This window comes from Fomitopsis serialis (genome assembly GCF_022376445.1).
Source record: "Fomitopsis serialis strain Sig1Antser10 chromosome Unknown B0H18scaffold_81, whole genome shotgun sequence".
Taxonomy (NCBI): domain Eukaryota; kingdom Fungi; phylum Basidiomycota; class Agaricomycetes; order Polyporales; family Fomitopsidaceae; genus Fomitopsis; species Fomitopsis serialis.
Window position 1 is genome coordinate 164,793 of NW_025955041.1, and position 16,041 is coordinate 180,833.

Here is a 16,041-nt window from a genome sequence, read left to right on the forward strand (position 1 = left end):
CTGCCCGATCTCAAGTCGGAGTTGCTCCCGAGGGCGGCAAGGCACATGATGAGATCGGGACAAAGGATCTGAGCAGTTCTCCGATAAGATCGGGCACACTGCATCCAAACTACCTGCCATCGAGGCCCAGGAGCCGGCTTCTCAGTACTGCAGCGTACTCTTGCACCCAATACTCCTTCGAATATATTTTAATTTGCGTAGGGAACCCCACCATCTCATTGCAGAAGACACCCGGCATCACAACCATAATGCCCGCGGATCTCAGAGCGGCGATAACGAACCGCGTGCAACTGCCAGGGTAATGATTTTCTCAATTGTCAAATCAGGTCCGCCGCTTGCCCGCCGCTGCCGCTGCCGTTGACTCGAAGCGCCCGTTCATGTACCCCACTCAGGGCCAGGCGCACACGCAAGGCCGTTCCATACCCTGAGCTTCAGTCCTCTCGTAGGCGGCAATGGAAAGCCAGAGATATCTGGCCAGCCTCTGGCAGTCGACTTGGGACTCGTCTCAGCTCTACCTGGAACAGGGATCGAGCTTTAGTAGGCCATTCACTTCGGCAAGCCTGAGTGTGCTGCAGATAGAGGATGCAAAGTACGTGGCATATTCGTCGTTGTCGAGACAAGTCTAATGTACAACGAGCGCAGAACGGTCTTCGCCAACACCCTCGTCTTCCCCGGATATGCGGCGACAGCCTCGCTGCTCGTATTGCTCCTCCAGCTAATCGCGCACTCGGAACCCGTGAAGAAGTTGTACAAGAGGCTTGCGATCTCGGAGAACGACTCAGCAGACGAGATAGAGGATGAAAACGTAGACGATGCTGTTGGGGAACAACAGCATTTGTCCGTTGTCTCACAACATATGGCTCAATACGGTGGACCGGTCATATTCGCTTACCGTGTTCTGCGTCTCCTGTGCACGCTTGCCCTCCTTGCCTTATCCATCCTCACCGCGGTCTTTACTTCTCGCCAAGTCTCCTCGCCTTTGAACTCCAAGGTCTTGCCGCACGTTGCACTCTGCTTGACATATGTGAGTGCCCCGAGCGAAAGTGCATATGTTCTAGCTGACGCGCACACCTTCAGGGCTACTCGTCGCTTCTCGGCATACTCTCTGTCGCAGTCAACGCGAGATCCGCTAAGCTCGCAACGCATCACTTGGCCCTAGTGCTGGCTTTCACATGGATCGTGTTTGTCTACCGCGACATTTGGCCTCTTGCGACCTACACTCTTCAGCCGATAGACGGAGCGGAAGGCGCACTCCTATGGGGAAAGTTTGCTCTACTCACTGTTGCGGGCGTAGTGGTGCCGCTGCTTGTCCCTCGGCAGTACACACCCGCTGACCCCAAGGATGCCTGGAAGCCGATCCCGGAGCAAACGGCGTCGCTGCTCTCGACGATGCTGTTCCTGTGGCTAGACCCGACCGTCTTCGAGGCGTACAAGGTCCCGCACCTGCCCATCGAGAAGCTCCCGCCGCTCGCCGACTACGACAGCGCGAAGCATCTCGTCAAGCGCAGCTTCAAGCGGCTCGACCCGTTCCAAGTGACGAAGCAGCGGCATATGTTCTTCGGGCTGATGGCCGTGTTTCGCACGGAGTACATTGTGCTTGCGATCACGCTGACCATCCAGGTGGTTACGTCCTTCGCGAGCCCGCTCGGGATCAGGAACCTCCTGCACTACCTCGAGACGGACGGCGAGGGCGCGGTCGTGCGTCCGTGGGTGTGGATCTCGTGGCTGTTCGTCGGCCCAATGGTTGGCTCGATCGCCCTCCAGGTTTACATCTTCACGACCACGCGTATGCTCGTGCGCACGACGAGTATCATCACGCAGCTCCTCTTCGAGCACTCGCTGCGTATCCGGATGAAGGCCGAGGTAGCCGACTCGCCCGCAAATAGCACTGTCACTACTGCTGTCGGCACCCCGGACAATGGATCTATCGCTGAGACGGAAGGCGTGGATTCGCTGGGCCCCACTGAAGGCGAGAACCACAGTCCGACGAGCAGCGAAGACGAGACGGTACGCGCGAGCACCATCAGCGTTGGTTCCACGTCGACCAACAACAAAGGCAAGAGCAAATCCAAGGTGCCCTCCCCGATCGGGGAGGGTAAGAAGGAGGAACCGAAGAAGAGCGAAGAAGCGACGGGCGGTAACCTCGTTGGGAAGATTAACAACTTGGTCACAACAGACTTGGACAACCTTATCAACGGACGCGACTTCTTGTTCATCGGTAAGCTGTTTGAAAAGAGCGGCAATTGAATGGCTTGACTGACCGCACGAAAGTTATTGAGATCCCCTTGCAGCTCGCTCTCTGCATATGGTTCTTGTATTCTATTCTCGGTTGGAGGTCAGTCACATCTCAAGGTCTGCGCCGGACATGAGTGTTGAGACATGCTCACATAGTGCATTTGCTGGTATGGCGACGATGGTGCTCCTGTTCCCGATCCCTGGCTACGTCGCCGGCAAGATCCAGAACGTCCAGATTGAAAAGATGAAGAAGACGGATCTCCGCGTGCAGAGTGTCACTGAATGTAAGCGTTCTATTCCTCGAAGGTTTGTTCCGAGCCTTTTAATCTCATGTATTAATTAGCTATGAACGTCATCCGCATGATCAAGCTGTTTGGATGGGAGCCTCGTGTCGTGCAGCAGCTCTCGGAGAAGCGTGAGGACGAGCTGTACTACCAGTGGAGGTATAGGATGTTGGGGCTCATCAATGCGAACCTTAAGTACGTCACCTTTCTGCACTCTCCTAGTGATCGCGAGGTGACCTTGCATATAGTTATGCCATTCCCTTGATTACGATGATAGCCACGTTCATCGCATACGTAAGTAAAGTACAGTCCCCCCCCCCGACAACCGCACTGATATATGATACTTGTAGACCTTGATCATGAAGAAAGAGCTGACAGCGTCGGCGGTGTTCTCAACTATGTCAGGTAAATCTGTGAGACTACTCTATGCGCGATTTTGCTCACGGGGACGTGCAGTCTTCGATATGCTCAGACAGACCTTGAGCGGCGTCTTCGCCTTGGTTCCTGCCATGATTCGAGGTAAGAACACCAATTGTACCTTCATATGCACGCTAACTCCGTTCAATAGCGAAAGTGTCTCTCGATCGTGTAGATGAGTTCCTGAAGAAGGTGCGTTCTCTAGTCCCGTCATAGCCTCCTCACCGTAGACGAAACCTGTGTCCTTTCTTCAGACCGAGCTGCTCGATGAGTTCTCTCCGGATTCGCATGAAGCCGAAGCCCTGATCCCTAAGACGCTCGTCACTCGCGACATCATCGGCATCCGCAATGCTTCGTTCACGTGGGCGAACGAGAATTATGGCCTATCAACACCGGTATCACCAGGCACACCTGGTAGATCGCGAAGGAATTTCATGCTGCGAATTGAAGACGAGTTACAGCTCAGACGTGGCCATTTCAACCTCATTGTTGGGCCTACTGGCTCAGGGAAGACTTCGTTCTTGATGGCTCTACTCGGTGAGTTCAAGATCGATGCATAAGATGTCAAAGAGACATTGACGTTTGTACAGGCGAGATGCACTACATCCCATCAGGACCCGACTCGTACTATCATCTGCCTCGTACCGGCGGTGTTGCGTATGCGGCGCAGGAGTCATGGGTACAGAACGAGACCATTAGAGTAAGCTCATCACAGAAGATGGTACACCGTGTTGACTATTTTCGCAGGATAACATTCTGTTTGGCGCCCCGTATGACAAGGAACGTTACAACAAGGGTAAGACACTCGGACTCACTTTCTGACGGTGGATTGACAACTAGGCAGTCATCGACCAATGCGGCTTGAAACGAGATCTTACGCTTTTCGATGCCGGAGACCAGACTGAAGTTGGCGAGAAGGGGCTGACACTGAGGTAAAGTTACTCGCTTAACGCGTTTGCCTCATTGCTAATTAGATTTGTTGTTCAGTGGTGGTCAGAAGGTAATGAGGTCTGTGATCAAACAATGTACGCGACTCATCCTTGTCTAGGCTCGCATTACACTCGCTCGCGCTGTGTATTCGTCTGCAGAGATTCTGCTGCTTGATGACGTCTTGGCCGCTCTCGACGTGCATACAGCCAAGTGGATCGTGGACAAATGCTTCAAAGGAGACCTCGTTCGTGGTCGGACTGTGCTGTTGGTGGTGAGTGTTGTCGTCTTCTACAACTACAGTCTGCCTAAAGACGCTCTCAGACGCATAATGTGGCAATGGCCAGCCCAATCGCCGACTTCGTCGTGTCCCTTGGTACGGATGGCCGAATTGCCAGTCAGGGTACGTTGTCGAAAGTGTTGGCTAAGGACAAGGAACTGTCGAAGGAAATCGAAGAGGAGAACAAGGAGATCGAGAAGGCTGAGCACACCGTCGACGATCAACAACCAAATGAGGAACCCAAGAAGTCGGACGGAAAACTCATCCTTTCCGAGGAAGTTTCTGTCGGGCATGTGAGCTGGCCAGCATGTGCGTTCCATCCTATCACTACCTACAGCAGCATCATTAACGGCGAGCAGTGAGAATGTTCTTCTCCAGTCTTGGCGGTGGGCATCAATTCACGTTCTGGCTACTTTGTGTCGGCACGCTCGTGTTGTCCCAGCTATGTGACACTGTCCAGATATGGTTCCTCGGTCACTGGGCCCAACAGTACGAGGAACATGATCCTTCCGAGGTCAATGTGCCATTGTTAGTGGTTTTGTCTGTTGCCTCATACGACCCAGTTCGCTAACATCGTGGGCTCAACAGCTACTTGACTGGCTATAGTGTCCTACTGCTTTGTGCGGCAACCCTCTACGGCATTGGTTACATCGTCTATGTCTACGGCGCACTGAGAGCCTCGCGCTCCATACATGTATCACTCATCCAGTCTGTCCTCGGTACGACTCTGAGGTAAGCGAGGGTCACTCACCCGAATCCCGTCTTTGACTTATAGATAATCCCTAGGTGGCTTGACATAACACCGACATCTCGAATTATCACACGGTGCACGCAAGATATAGCAGCAGGTACTGAATATTCTTCATCAAGCATAGGCTGTGTAGGCTTATGACGGTTGCAGTCGACGGACCTATCACTGACTACTTCCGGTCGGTCGTCGAACTGACCGTGGCAATGTTGTGCAAACTTGCAGCGGTTATCATCATGTCTCCCATCTTCCTCTTTCCCGGAGCGTTTGTTGCTATCCTCGGTGGATGGCTCGGGCAGGTCTACATGAAGGCACAGTTATCGGTGAAGCGCGAAATGAGCAATGCACGAGCTCCCGTGCTTGGGCAATTTGGTGCTGCTATCGCTGGTTTGAGTACGCGGCTTTTCATTTGTCATCCATTTCTGTTCTAATACGGCGTGTAGCTTCCATTCGGGCGTACGGAGCGCAGGAAGGGTTCAGGAAGGAGTCATACGCGCGTAGCGACCGATGGACTATTGCTGCCCGTACATTTTATAATCTCAATCGGTCTGTGGGTTTTTCCAGGATGCGCGTCATTTGACTAAACCAGTGTCAGGTGGATCTGCATTCGCATAGATGCTTTGGGTGCTCTGTTCTCCACAGGTCTTGCTGCCTACCTTGTGTACGGGAGCACCTTCAATGCGTCCAATACTGGTTTCTCACTGAACATGGCAGGTCGGTATCCTGTGTTTCCGGAGACACATATCATTATTGATCACCGTTGCAGTTGGATTCAGTGGTATGATATTGTGGTGGGTCCGTATCTTCAACGAATTCGAGGTGTCAGGTGAGCCTGCAGCATCAAGTCGTCATTTCTTTTCGCTGGAGCTTGTCCATGATCCACAGGCAACAGGTAACTCTTCATGACCTGTGCACGATTAATCTCTGAACTATTATCCAGTTTGGAGCGCATCGAACAATATGTACACATAGAGCAAGAACCAAAACCAACTGCTGACGGTGTTCCCCCTGCATACTGGCCAGCAAGTGGTGGACTGAAGGTGGACAGACTGTCCTCTCGCTATTCTTCGGTGAGCTAGATGACTTGTCAATAGATCAGTGTCTTACGGATTGCAGGATGGCCCTCGCGTCTTACACGAGCTATCTTTCGAAGTGAAGTCAGGCGAGCGTGTAGGCATCGGTAAGTGTTGCATCAACGTATGATGCGTGCAGTGCTCATGGTGTGTTGTAGTGGGTCGCACAGGTAGCGGCAAGGTTAGTGGGCTACGCTGGCCGAGAAACGCACACACTGACGCGCAGACATAGAGCTCACTGACACTCTCGCTATTGCGATGCATCCTCACGGAAGGCAAAGTCTACTACGATGGGCTTGCAACCGATGAGATCAATCTCGATGCGTTGCGTTCAAACATTACGATCATTCCTCAAGTGGTGTGTATGTCCTGGTCTCGCATGATCGGACGAAACTCACTTGTTGTGCTCGACTAGCCTGAGCTACTCAGTGGCACGCTCCGTCAAAACCTCGACCCCTTTGACCAGCATGATGACGCCGTCCTGAATGACGCCCTACGTGCCGCCGGGCTCTTCAACCTACAGAGTGAAATGGATGAAGGACGTATCACTCTTGACAGTCAGATTTCGAGTGGCGGGAGCAATTTATCAGTTGGTCAACGACAGATCCTTGCGTTGGCAAGAGCTATCGTACGTCAGAGCAAGCTGTTGATCCTTGATGAAGGTGCGTAGTTCCACTTCTGTTCTCGACGTTTCTTCACTCATTTACTCTATTGCAGCAACTTCTGCGATCGGTACGTCTCAATGCTCATGGGACTAGGACAGCGCACTGATGTCTGTTCTAGATTATGCGACGGATACTGTAATCCAAGAATCTCTACGGAGAGAATTGGATAAGGGTGTCACACTGCTCACGATTGCTCACCGTTTACAAACGATCATGGACGCAGACAAAATCGTATGTCTTCTTTGTATCAATATATGACCATCATATCTGACAACGTCTATGTAGATGGTCTTAGATGCCGGCCGTGTTGTGAGTCGACACGATGCTTACTACTATGCTATGTGAGTCTAACATGAGAATTTCAGGTTGAATTTGGCAGTCCTGGGGAATTGCTCAAGAAACCGAAGGGTCTGCTCAAGGCATTAGTAGATGAAAGCGGAGACAAGGAGGCTCTGTATGCCATGGCGGAAGGGACCGCTTCCGCGTCATGAAAAGAGGTCGTGATCTGGCTTTAGTGGGTGTCGGGAGCACTCATCATGGACATAGACGAACTGTATCTTTATTTCGCCGTAGCCGAAGGAGAGCCGCGGTTTCTCATTGAATTGTGTAAAGCAAGATGTATGATGTCCCACAGACGACTTCTTGAAGAGCTAGCGGCGCAATGATATAACAAAAACCATCGTCTTCACTGTGTCGTCGATCCGTGGGAGCTCAGAGGGTGACACTACAGGGTCTTATTGCGGCCCGGTGCCATGGACTCCCTTGTATCCGGGATGCTTGAGACAATGTGGCGGTCATCTGTCGCCCTCAGTCGTAACCGAACTCATCCCAGTACTCTCTGTCATCGTCAAGCTCCTCTGGTGGACTTGTGTTGACTCCCGTCATTTGGTTCGTCCATTGAAGCACCCTTGGATGCGCCATGACCCTGCGAGGTCGTTAGTTTACTGGCCAGCACGACAACGACAGAACGGCGTAAAAGACTGACTTAGTTGGCTCAAACCCATGCACTTCCAGGGTCTCCATGCTTGTCGCTCTGGAGAGTGCGACGTAGGCTACACATGATGTCAATTCAGCGAGCATCGAAGAATCAGTTCACGACGGACCTTGTCCCTTCTCGAAGATACGCCCGAGGTTGACGCGAACACGTTGTAGTGTTTGTCCCTGAGACTTGTGAATGCTCAATGCCCAAGCCAGAATGAGCGGAATCTGTCCCATGAACAGCCATGAATCACCCGTGCTCATCAATCAGACTGCACATTGCGGAGTCGTACCTGGTCACGCGTGGCCTCTATTCTGCCCTCCGCGTTGATGACCTCAAAGGACGCAGGGACGCAAAGCGTACGCCGCTTGCCCGGGAACTCGACGACCGGAAGCGGGTGCTTGATCTCGAGCACTTCTTCAGGTATCTTCTCGCGACTGCCGTCTGTGAGCTGCGTCCGGGCGATGTCCATGCCTCGGGCGCGGGCGTCCCCAGGAGTGCTAAACGCAACAACTCGCCCGACAGACCCGTTTACCAGCTCGCCTTGAATGAGATTCTGACAAGCTGATTATGCATTCACTCGATACGGATACCTGCGAGGCCAACTGACCTTGATCAACATAACCTGAGCACCGATCTAGAAGGGCCGTCATGATTCCCGTGGAGCTGAGACTATAACGAGGGAGTACCTTGAGTACAAGCTCCTTCGGCGCGACCAGCCGATCTAGCAGCGTTCTCGCCCTCTCTGAAGGGATCTCATTGCCTCTCTCGTCCCTTCCTGGTCTGTCAATGGCGAGATACGTGTGAGGATGTGGGTCAGGAAGCTGTGCGAGGCGCGCGCTATTGGCGTTGTCGACTTCTATTCGTGTCGGGAACCTCGCAGTCCAATGTCAATGATGTGATAGAACCCAACCGAGAACGGAACCGCTACTTACAGGTCTGTTGGATCGATACCGTCAGTGTATGTAACCTTGCGAGAGAGCTTCCTGAACTCGGTGACCGTCTGTGGAGTAAGGTGTCCGAATCGCATGGAATTCAACATGTCGACGAAGGCTACGGAGAAGCATCATTTCTCTGCGACCAAACTGGGGAAGAAAGTAAAATCTCGCTTACCCTGGTCTTTCTGTCGGAAGACGCGGTGGAGGACGACGGGCCGTCCGACGCAAGCATCCCATGAGTTGGCGTCGAAGGCAAACTTGGCTGATTGTTTATCCCTGTCGGGAACTGGTGGGAGCTGGCAAAAGTCACCGGACAGCACCAACTGATAAAAATTTAGCAGTTTACTATACTTGTCTCTGTGTCGACGAGCATACCTGTATCCCGCCAAAGGGACGAGAATTATTCCGCAATTCGCGGGCGATAAATTCCTGGGGCCATCGTTATGCACGTTGACATCGCCATGAATGCATGATACACACCAACTTGTCAAAGAGGTCGCCATCTATCATCGAGACTACATACTAGACTATGAGCGACGCAGAATTAGATTGGTAGGCATCTGTACTCACTCTCGTCAATGATGAGCGTTCTGACTTGTTTCCACCTTGAGACGACTCTGTTTTGACTCTGTTGCCCATCAGGCATAAACCGCTCCTTGTGCCTCAAGTATTTGTCTTGACCTAGGAGCTTTCCGAGTATCTGCTCCTGACTCTCCTTCCCAAGTCCTATACCGGCCCACGAATGTAACGTGCAACCGCCGATGTTGACTGACGCGATTCCTGTGGCGGCAGTAATGGCTAATGGGTTTGAGTGACGACCGCCGCAATGCTCGATAATCTCCCGCAAAAGAACAGACTTTCCTGTACCTATTTAGGATGTCATGTGAGACGTGCAATAACAGGTGGTGTACAGGTACTGGACGTACCGGCGGAACCGGTGAAGAACACATTCCGTCCGGACTTGACGAGATCAAGTACTGCTCGCTGCTCGGGTGATAGGACAATCTTAGGCTCAAGCGCGGTCTTGGAAACAGTAATCTCTAAGTCTGCTGTAGTTGACGCGGACGATTCATCCCGGGCCTCATTTATGTCAGCGACTGTAGCAGTCTTGCTGTTCGAGGCGAAACCATGGTCCGGAAAGAATTGTGGTGTGACCTTATTGATTTGGCCTTAAAACCGAGCATGAGCATAATGGAAACCTTTCCTAAGGGCTGAAGAGTAATCACCCTCACCCGTATCTTCCCGCGGGACGGGGACAGTACCAAGCCACGCCTGTGCCTGGGAGAGACTCTTGAAGCTCTTGTGGATTGCACCCGGATACCTGGAGACCTTTATAACCGAAATCATCAGACCAGACTTGCCATTGCCACGGAGACGTAAAGTTACATTCTCCTTCGTCTGTGCACATTGGGAATATTGAGCTATGCAAACCGGACAAGTTGAACGTACGTTTCCTTCTTACCTCTTCCCAGGACGTATAAATCTGAGGGCCTTGTCTACCTTTCTTCACGGCGTAGAACTTGGCTTGACTTTTCGCCATGGGTTAGCTTCGTCGAAGGAGTTTGAAGTCTCGAGGTCTGATGTCCGGTGGCATGTTGCCACAGCGTGCCACAACTCGCCTGAGGACACGCGAGAAGACGCGTCGCGCGCTGGTTTCACGTGATGGTGATCCAAGCCCCATCATTGCCTCATATGGCAATATCGTAATTGACTTGCAGGCCCTCCTCCGGTTCACTTCCAATCTTTGCGTATCTCGTAGCGGGAACTCATCGCTTTTGGCCGTAGAAGCCAGGGTCTGAAATATGAGAAAAAAACGAAACCTAGATGCAGTATGTACCGCCAGTGGCACCCGTTGCTTACGTCGTTCTCGAGAATTTGCGGCGAACGATGCTCGTGAATCCGAACATTTGAAGCCGTCTCAGTTCCAGCGCAAGTGCCAGAAATTAGAACGCAGATCTTGATAGTGAGAATATTGACGGGCCGTGATCAGGACCAAGACGAGTTGCTGGCGGCGCAAGTATTACGTGGTATCATTGTAGTCGTGACGAACAGCTGTCGGCTCAGGCTTCAAATCCTCAGTGATTGTACAATTGATCTACCACTGCGATCCGCGGGAATGTCATACAGCTCCGCGAAGCAATGGCTAGTAGGAAACGCCGGCAAGGACCCCCTGGGGGAGTTGCGGGCAGGGTAGCGTAACACGACGGATGGAACTTGTATGGCACGCCCAGTCCTAAATGTAACTGGGTACGGATTAGAATCGGGCACTCAGAAGAGTTCACTGGCCTGAATGCGGGTTTCAGTGCCAGAGGCGTCAGACTTTCAGACGGCGGCGCTGACGCGTGACGTCCAAGCATGGCGGGGCAGAGGGCACAGTGAATCAACTTGAATGTCGGCCGAGAAAACAGTATCAAATCGACAGCCGGGTCGCGGAGAAGCAAGGCATACCTAGCAGTGGGTGGCATGTGTTTTGTGCCGCATCCCCATACCGCATCCCCAAGTGTTCTGGTCGCCGGAGCCTATGCCTCAGCAAAAACGTATGAGACCGCATCTCAGCCGTCATGCGGCTCCGTACACTGTCATCTGGGCTCTGCTGAAGAACGTCATGCAAAATCATCCGGCGAGGTTGATGGCACTAGCAGAACACTTACGTCGAGACGGCCTCACGACCAAGTCGCGATATTCTGGATGAACTGTATCTGTAGACATGGTATACGGATGAACTTCACATGAATTTATCAATTCAATTCAATCGCCGCGTTAGCGTGTAATTCCAGTCATGGAGATTTGACCCACTGCCATGAGACTGTCATCAAAGGGCCACACACTCAGGCCGCACAGCCCGACTTGCGGAACGCCACTATCTGCGGTAGATTGATCTACTTCAATCCGATACTACTTAGCCCGTATGCATCTCCCCTGAATACTCACAGGCAATGATTGACAAAGGGCTTGAACCTGTTGACAATCGGTGACATTATTATCTGACATACAGCAGTGCCAGCAGTAAGAACACCCGGCCTAAGGCCGATAAGCTCTGCCAATTCATGGCCCGGATGTGCAAAATCATATCTGCGAGTAAGCTCATGAGCACTCATGATTCGGAGGATATGTTAAACTACGTGTACTTACATGGGATTAGCTTTGCTTGTCGACTTCGACCGCAACTTCGGAAGTAATTGCAGTGAATCACCCACGCATACAGAACTGAGCTACTCCGAATGCTTGTCCTCATTAATTGAACCACGCCCGAGTTTCGCCGATAAACTTCATTGCTGCGTGGTCCAAGCGTAGTCAGCAGCATGAGAGCCTCTGTGAGGGCGGGGACGAGAAAGGACGCTGTCCGCCGCGTTCAATGTTCCACGGTCAGTCTGAAGCAGGAAACGAAACACGTGTCAAGAGTCTGGGCGCCGTTTTCTAGTTCAGGACACGCGGCGCGGCGGGCTTCGCCACCCCGACAACTTCTCCCGCCACTACTACTACTTGACACCGATAACCAGAGTGGTATCAATGCTGCTCCAGCACACTATCAAAGCCCCCAGCAAGTCTATTGAGCGACGTACGCCTTTCATGTGAGTCACGGCAACATCATCGAACCCTATGTTGTTCGAGTACTGACGTCGACGCATGATGCGGACAGCGATGCACGAGGAGCACCACCAGAGCGCGCACTGGGCGCCATCTTTAAAGTGATTGGTCTGTTGCATGCCCGACATGCGCTGCTAGTACAGCATCGCCTGCCACCCCGGACTCGGACCGGTTCAATGTGCCTAGCCATGGCCGCACCAGTGGCGAAACTTGAAGCGCACAGCCAACTTACATATCGTTGCGCATCACAGCCTACGCCGAGAATCGACGCGTTTCAGCGCCTCTCACATGTCACCATTGGCTCTGTCACTCATCCCCTCGGATACTAAGTAGCCCGCCCATGCGGGTGGATCTGACCACAGTGATTACTGACCATCGCGGCGCTAACATGGGGAGGATACACCTAAGTACATAGGAATGCAGAGGCGCGTGAGCTGCTCCTCCGCCGCCTGTCGATCTCGACTTCATGTCCCTTCCTGCGGTCGACCTCAATTCTTTGGTGGCCACCCAATATTTATCGGGTGAGTTCTCTGTCGTTTGCTTTCCACCGCCGCAATTCATTGCGTTTCCTCATTTGACAATTCCTAGCGGTCGCGGTTACACTGACGCTCTATGAACGCCTACTTGTATTCGAGAAGGAGGTCGAGTTGATATGGCGACAGCCATGGTCAGCGCTGCCTATACTCGTCCTCCTTGATATGTACGGAAGGCAGGCCAGTATGCTGTTCATCGCATACGGTGCGTACATCTTCAATGCGCAGGTTGCAGTTCGACTCTTACGCTACTTGTCAGTGGTAAGCGGCATCTCGACCAACATCAGTGACTCTGTGAGCTGCGTCTCCCTTTGAATTTTGAGTGCAAATGCTGACTGATTCGGCATTCCAGTTGTTAGTAAATCTGGACCTGCTTGCCCCCCGTTCTGACTCGTCCCCCCAGATGTCAGGCCTTCAACCGATTTATCGCGACATACGGACTGTTGAGCACTGCTTCGATTCAATGTCAGTTCTACCCGCTATGTTCTCGCTCACAGTGTGTGCTGAACACCCTCAGTTGTATTGGTTCTTCGTATTTATGGTCTCTGGGACAACCGGCGCATCATCACTATAGCTCTAGTAGGCGGGTTTGTCGTATTTTACGGCATCACAGTGGCGTTTGCCGTCGTCTCTACAATTCAAACATCTGGTACCGCTATTTGTTGTGATTCTTCCGTCAGTCGAACTGACATCTATGCCTCGCAGCGACCGCACAATATAACGAGGTCTACCACGCGTGTGGAGTGCCGCATAGACCGCTGTATCTCATAGGCGCATATGCAGGAACGGTAAGCTTTCCTTTGCGCCTGGGACATGAAGAAGCGAAGCTGACGGTCATGATGCAGCTCGCGTATTATATTTATGTCATGATTCTCCTGGTCATCAACTCTTTGAACAGGCCTCGGAAACGCGATTTCGAGATCATCAAGAATCTATACCGCGATGGAGTGTGGACACTGCTGGTATGTGTGCGAGCGCTCTTATGACGAGAATGTCGCTTATGTGTCCTCGCCCAGGTCTTCACAGGTTCGTGTGTCGAGTGACACACCTGATGGCTGCTGTGCTGACGAGGGGTGGTGCAGTTCTCCAGCTAGCGCGGTTGATGCCTGCGATCTTTGGAGGGGTGCGTGTCCAGCCATTCGCTTGTAAAGACAGACCTAACGTCATCGTGGATCAGACGGCGCAGACATTGCTTACCCCTTTGTACGTCCCAGACATTTTCATGCATCATCACATCTCTCTGACGGGTGCTTAGGATTACGTGGGCGCTGGACGGGATTCTGAGCTTCCGACTCTATCTGACATTGAAACAAGTCGAAGTGGATGCTCGGAAAGGATGGAAGACTGTTACCGGCTCGCAGCAGGTGTTCGTCTTCGAAGAAGTGGAGATGGACTTGAAGTAATGACTTTGCAATGATTATTTAACGGTATGTTACACGTTTGTACGAGTTAATGGATGTACGTTACACTCCTCTTCAGCCCTAACTATGTACCTTCTGCCGGCGTCCAGGTCGTCACCGGTTCACTCACCATCGTCGTTGTAACATGTGCTCGATCCATCCAGACACCACAGCCCGCAGATGTGCAGTAACAAGGCGCTGAGGCAGACCTGCCGCCGGCGATGCATTTTGTTTTCGACCACTGCTCGGCAGCCATCGCTCGGATGCCTCGGTGATCAGGACAATACAGTACCACTGAACAGTTTTCTGCTCGTGACCACGATGCTGCGTTGAATGGAACCACCGGCGGAAACGAAGGATTAGTATGGGCGTCCCGGCCTCGGGGAAATACAACCAAGTGTTCACAGGCACCCGATAGCAACAACGCTGGTGGAGGTCATACCTCCGCGAGGAGACAATCTACCTTCCTGTCAAGTTGTTAACGCACTTAGATATGTAGAACCCCGTGCGTTGTGAGCGTACCAATTGTCTGGCCAATCTCGCATCGGCGTGTTATGATCACGATCGCGGTCACTGTGACATTTTCCTTGACGAATCTGGTAAGTATCAAGAACATCCCTCCGGTGGGAAGTGGCTAAGTGATGCGATGTCAGCGTTTTCTTCGCGCACTCCCTCATTGCTGCAGGGAAGGTGGTACGTATCAAGGTGGTAAGTATCAAGAAGGTGCGCCTTCGGTGGGTGGCCGCTGCTGTCATCGCAGCTTTGATCATCATGCATGTCCGAGTGGCGGACAATCAGCCGCCGAACCGAGCCTGTGTCTCTGTGTCTTGTTCTTGAGCGCTTGCTGTCATAGCTCTACCCGTGGATCAAGAACGCGCAATGCGGAATGATGTCTATTGTCTTTATAACAGATCCAGACTTAATTGCACTGGATAACGGGCACGTCGGGGTCACCGTATCAAACACGGCGAGCCGCCGAAACCCCTGCATTCTCATTCTGCTCTGTCCCTTTTCCTGTAGTCCGCCAGACTGCCTTGCAGGGCTCAAATACTGCCAGTGGATCGCTCAGGTTGAAGCTGCACTCTCTGAAAATCCCTCCTTTCTTCTTGGAGTGCCATGTCTTCGGATGTAGCGACGAACATACATGTGTCTTTAGATGACAGCCGCGCTTCGACAGAGTCATCCCGTATTGACCAACTCGACTCAGCGATGGCGCTGGCGGAAGAAAAAGCTGAGAGCCAGGTCGGGATTCCGCAGCCAGTATACGACATTCCAGATGGCGGGCTACAAGCCTGGGGGGCTATACTTGGCGGGTGCGTATTTGGAATCATCGAGCCTACACCAAGCTCACGTATCTGTGCAGTTGGCTCATTTCATTCTGCACCTTTGGCTATGCGAGTTCGTTCGGTATCTACCAGGACTACTATGTGCTTGCGGGAGCCTCAACATCGTCCAATATCAGCTGGATTGGTTCTTTGCAACTCTTCTTCCTGTTCTTCCTAGGCTTGCCTGCCGGCAGACTCTTCGACGCAGGCTACTTCCGCGCGCTGACCCTCGGCGGTAGCGTTCTCTACCTGTTCTGGTCAGTGACACATCGCATGCCGGCCGCACGACGATACTTAACGCCGCTCGCAGTCTATTTATGCTCTCCCTCGCGGATCCCACAAAGTACTACCAGATCATCTTGGCGCAAGGGATTGGGATGGGTATTGGTGGCGGGCTCATGCTTGTACCTGCCCTTTCCTTGCAAGGACACTACTGGAAGAGGCGGCGAGGAATGGCGTTGGGCCTCGTTCTGACAGGCTCGGGCTGTGGCGGCATCATCTATCCGATTATGCTAAACCATCTATTCAATGGCTCGACCGGCTTTCACTGGGGTGTGCGAGCATCCGCATTCCTGACACTGGGGCTCCTCGTGCTCGCTCAGTTCGTCATGCGCACTCGGCTACCCAGCGCAAAGGACCGTCCTCCACA

General features: G+C 52.5%; 5 protein-coding genes across 5 annotated transcripts; 3 read left to right on the top strand and 2 right to left on the bottom strand.

Moving 5' to 3' along the window:
* Positions 1-625: 625 nt before the first annotated feature.
* On the top strand, positions 626-7,120 carry B0H18DRAFT_882143 (multidrug resistance-associated ABC transporter; the record flags this gene model as incomplete). The annotated part of the gene is made up of 31 exons (XM_048040884.1): positions 626-1,024; positions 1,078-2,218; positions 2,272-2,335; positions 2,392-2,519; positions 2,579-2,714; positions 2,768-2,813; positions 2,870-2,924; positions 2,976-3,038; positions 3,088-3,128; positions 3,191-3,473; positions 3,527-3,636; positions 3,684-3,732; positions 3,781-3,868; positions 3,924-3,936; positions 3,985-4,137; positions 4,188-4,452; positions 4,503-4,671; positions 4,732-4,875; positions 4,930-4,991; positions 5,045-5,284; positions 5,335-5,437; positions 5,487-5,605; positions 5,658-5,712; positions 5,832-5,961; positions 6,008-6,071; positions 6,123-6,145; positions 6,197-6,322; positions 6,380-6,630; positions 6,728-6,860; positions 6,915-6,938; positions 6,995-7,120. 31 exons carry the CDS (start codon positions 626-628, stop codon positions 7,118-7,120), a joined length of 4,803 nt encoding a protein of 1,600 aa, XP_047889376.1.
* Positions 7,121-8,108: 988 nt separating this feature from the next.
* B0H18DRAFT_882188 (uncharacterized protein) lies at positions 8,109-9,049 on the bottom strand (the record flags this gene model as incomplete). The annotated part of the gene is made up of 3 exons (XM_048040892.1): positions 8,109-8,484; positions 8,544-8,661; positions 8,722-9,049. The coding sequence occupies 3 exons, from the start codon at positions 9,047-9,049 to the stop codon at positions 8,109-8,111; spliced, it is 822 nt and encodes a 273-aa protein (XP_047889377.1).
* Positions 9,050-9,090: 41 nt separating this feature from the next.
* Positions 9,091-9,554, bottom strand: B0H18DRAFT_882157 (PIF1-like helicase-domain-containing protein; the record flags this gene model as incomplete). The annotated part of the gene is made up of 2 exons (XM_048040886.1): positions 9,091-9,413; positions 9,473-9,554. Coding segments are annotated over 2 exons (405 nt in total), but the record flags the coding sequence as incomplete, so codon positions are not given.
* A 3,046-nt stretch (positions 9,555-12,600) lies between these two features.
* B0H18DRAFT_1122702 (uncharacterized protein) lies at positions 12,601-14,070 on the top strand (the record flags this gene model as incomplete). Its single annotated transcript, XM_048034556.1, has 12 exons — positions 12,601-12,655; positions 12,723-12,872; positions 12,927-12,961; positions 13,020-13,025; positions 13,078-13,132; positions 13,185-13,316; positions 13,373-13,455; positions 13,513-13,629; positions 13,684-13,693; positions 13,750-13,790; positions 13,845-13,870; positions 13,923-14,070. 12 exons carry the CDS (start codon positions 12,601-12,603, stop codon positions 14,068-14,070), a joined length of 858 nt encoding a protein of 285 aa, XP_047889379.1.
* Positions 14,071-15,276: 1,206 nt separating this feature from the next.
* B0H18DRAFT_882237 (major facilitator superfamily domain-containing protein) lies at positions 15,277-16,041 on the top strand (the record flags this gene model as incomplete). Its single annotated transcript, XM_048040894.1, has 3 exons — positions 15,277-15,380; positions 15,431-15,649; positions 15,703-16,041. Coding segments are annotated over 3 exons (662 nt in total), but the record flags the coding sequence as incomplete, so codon positions are not given.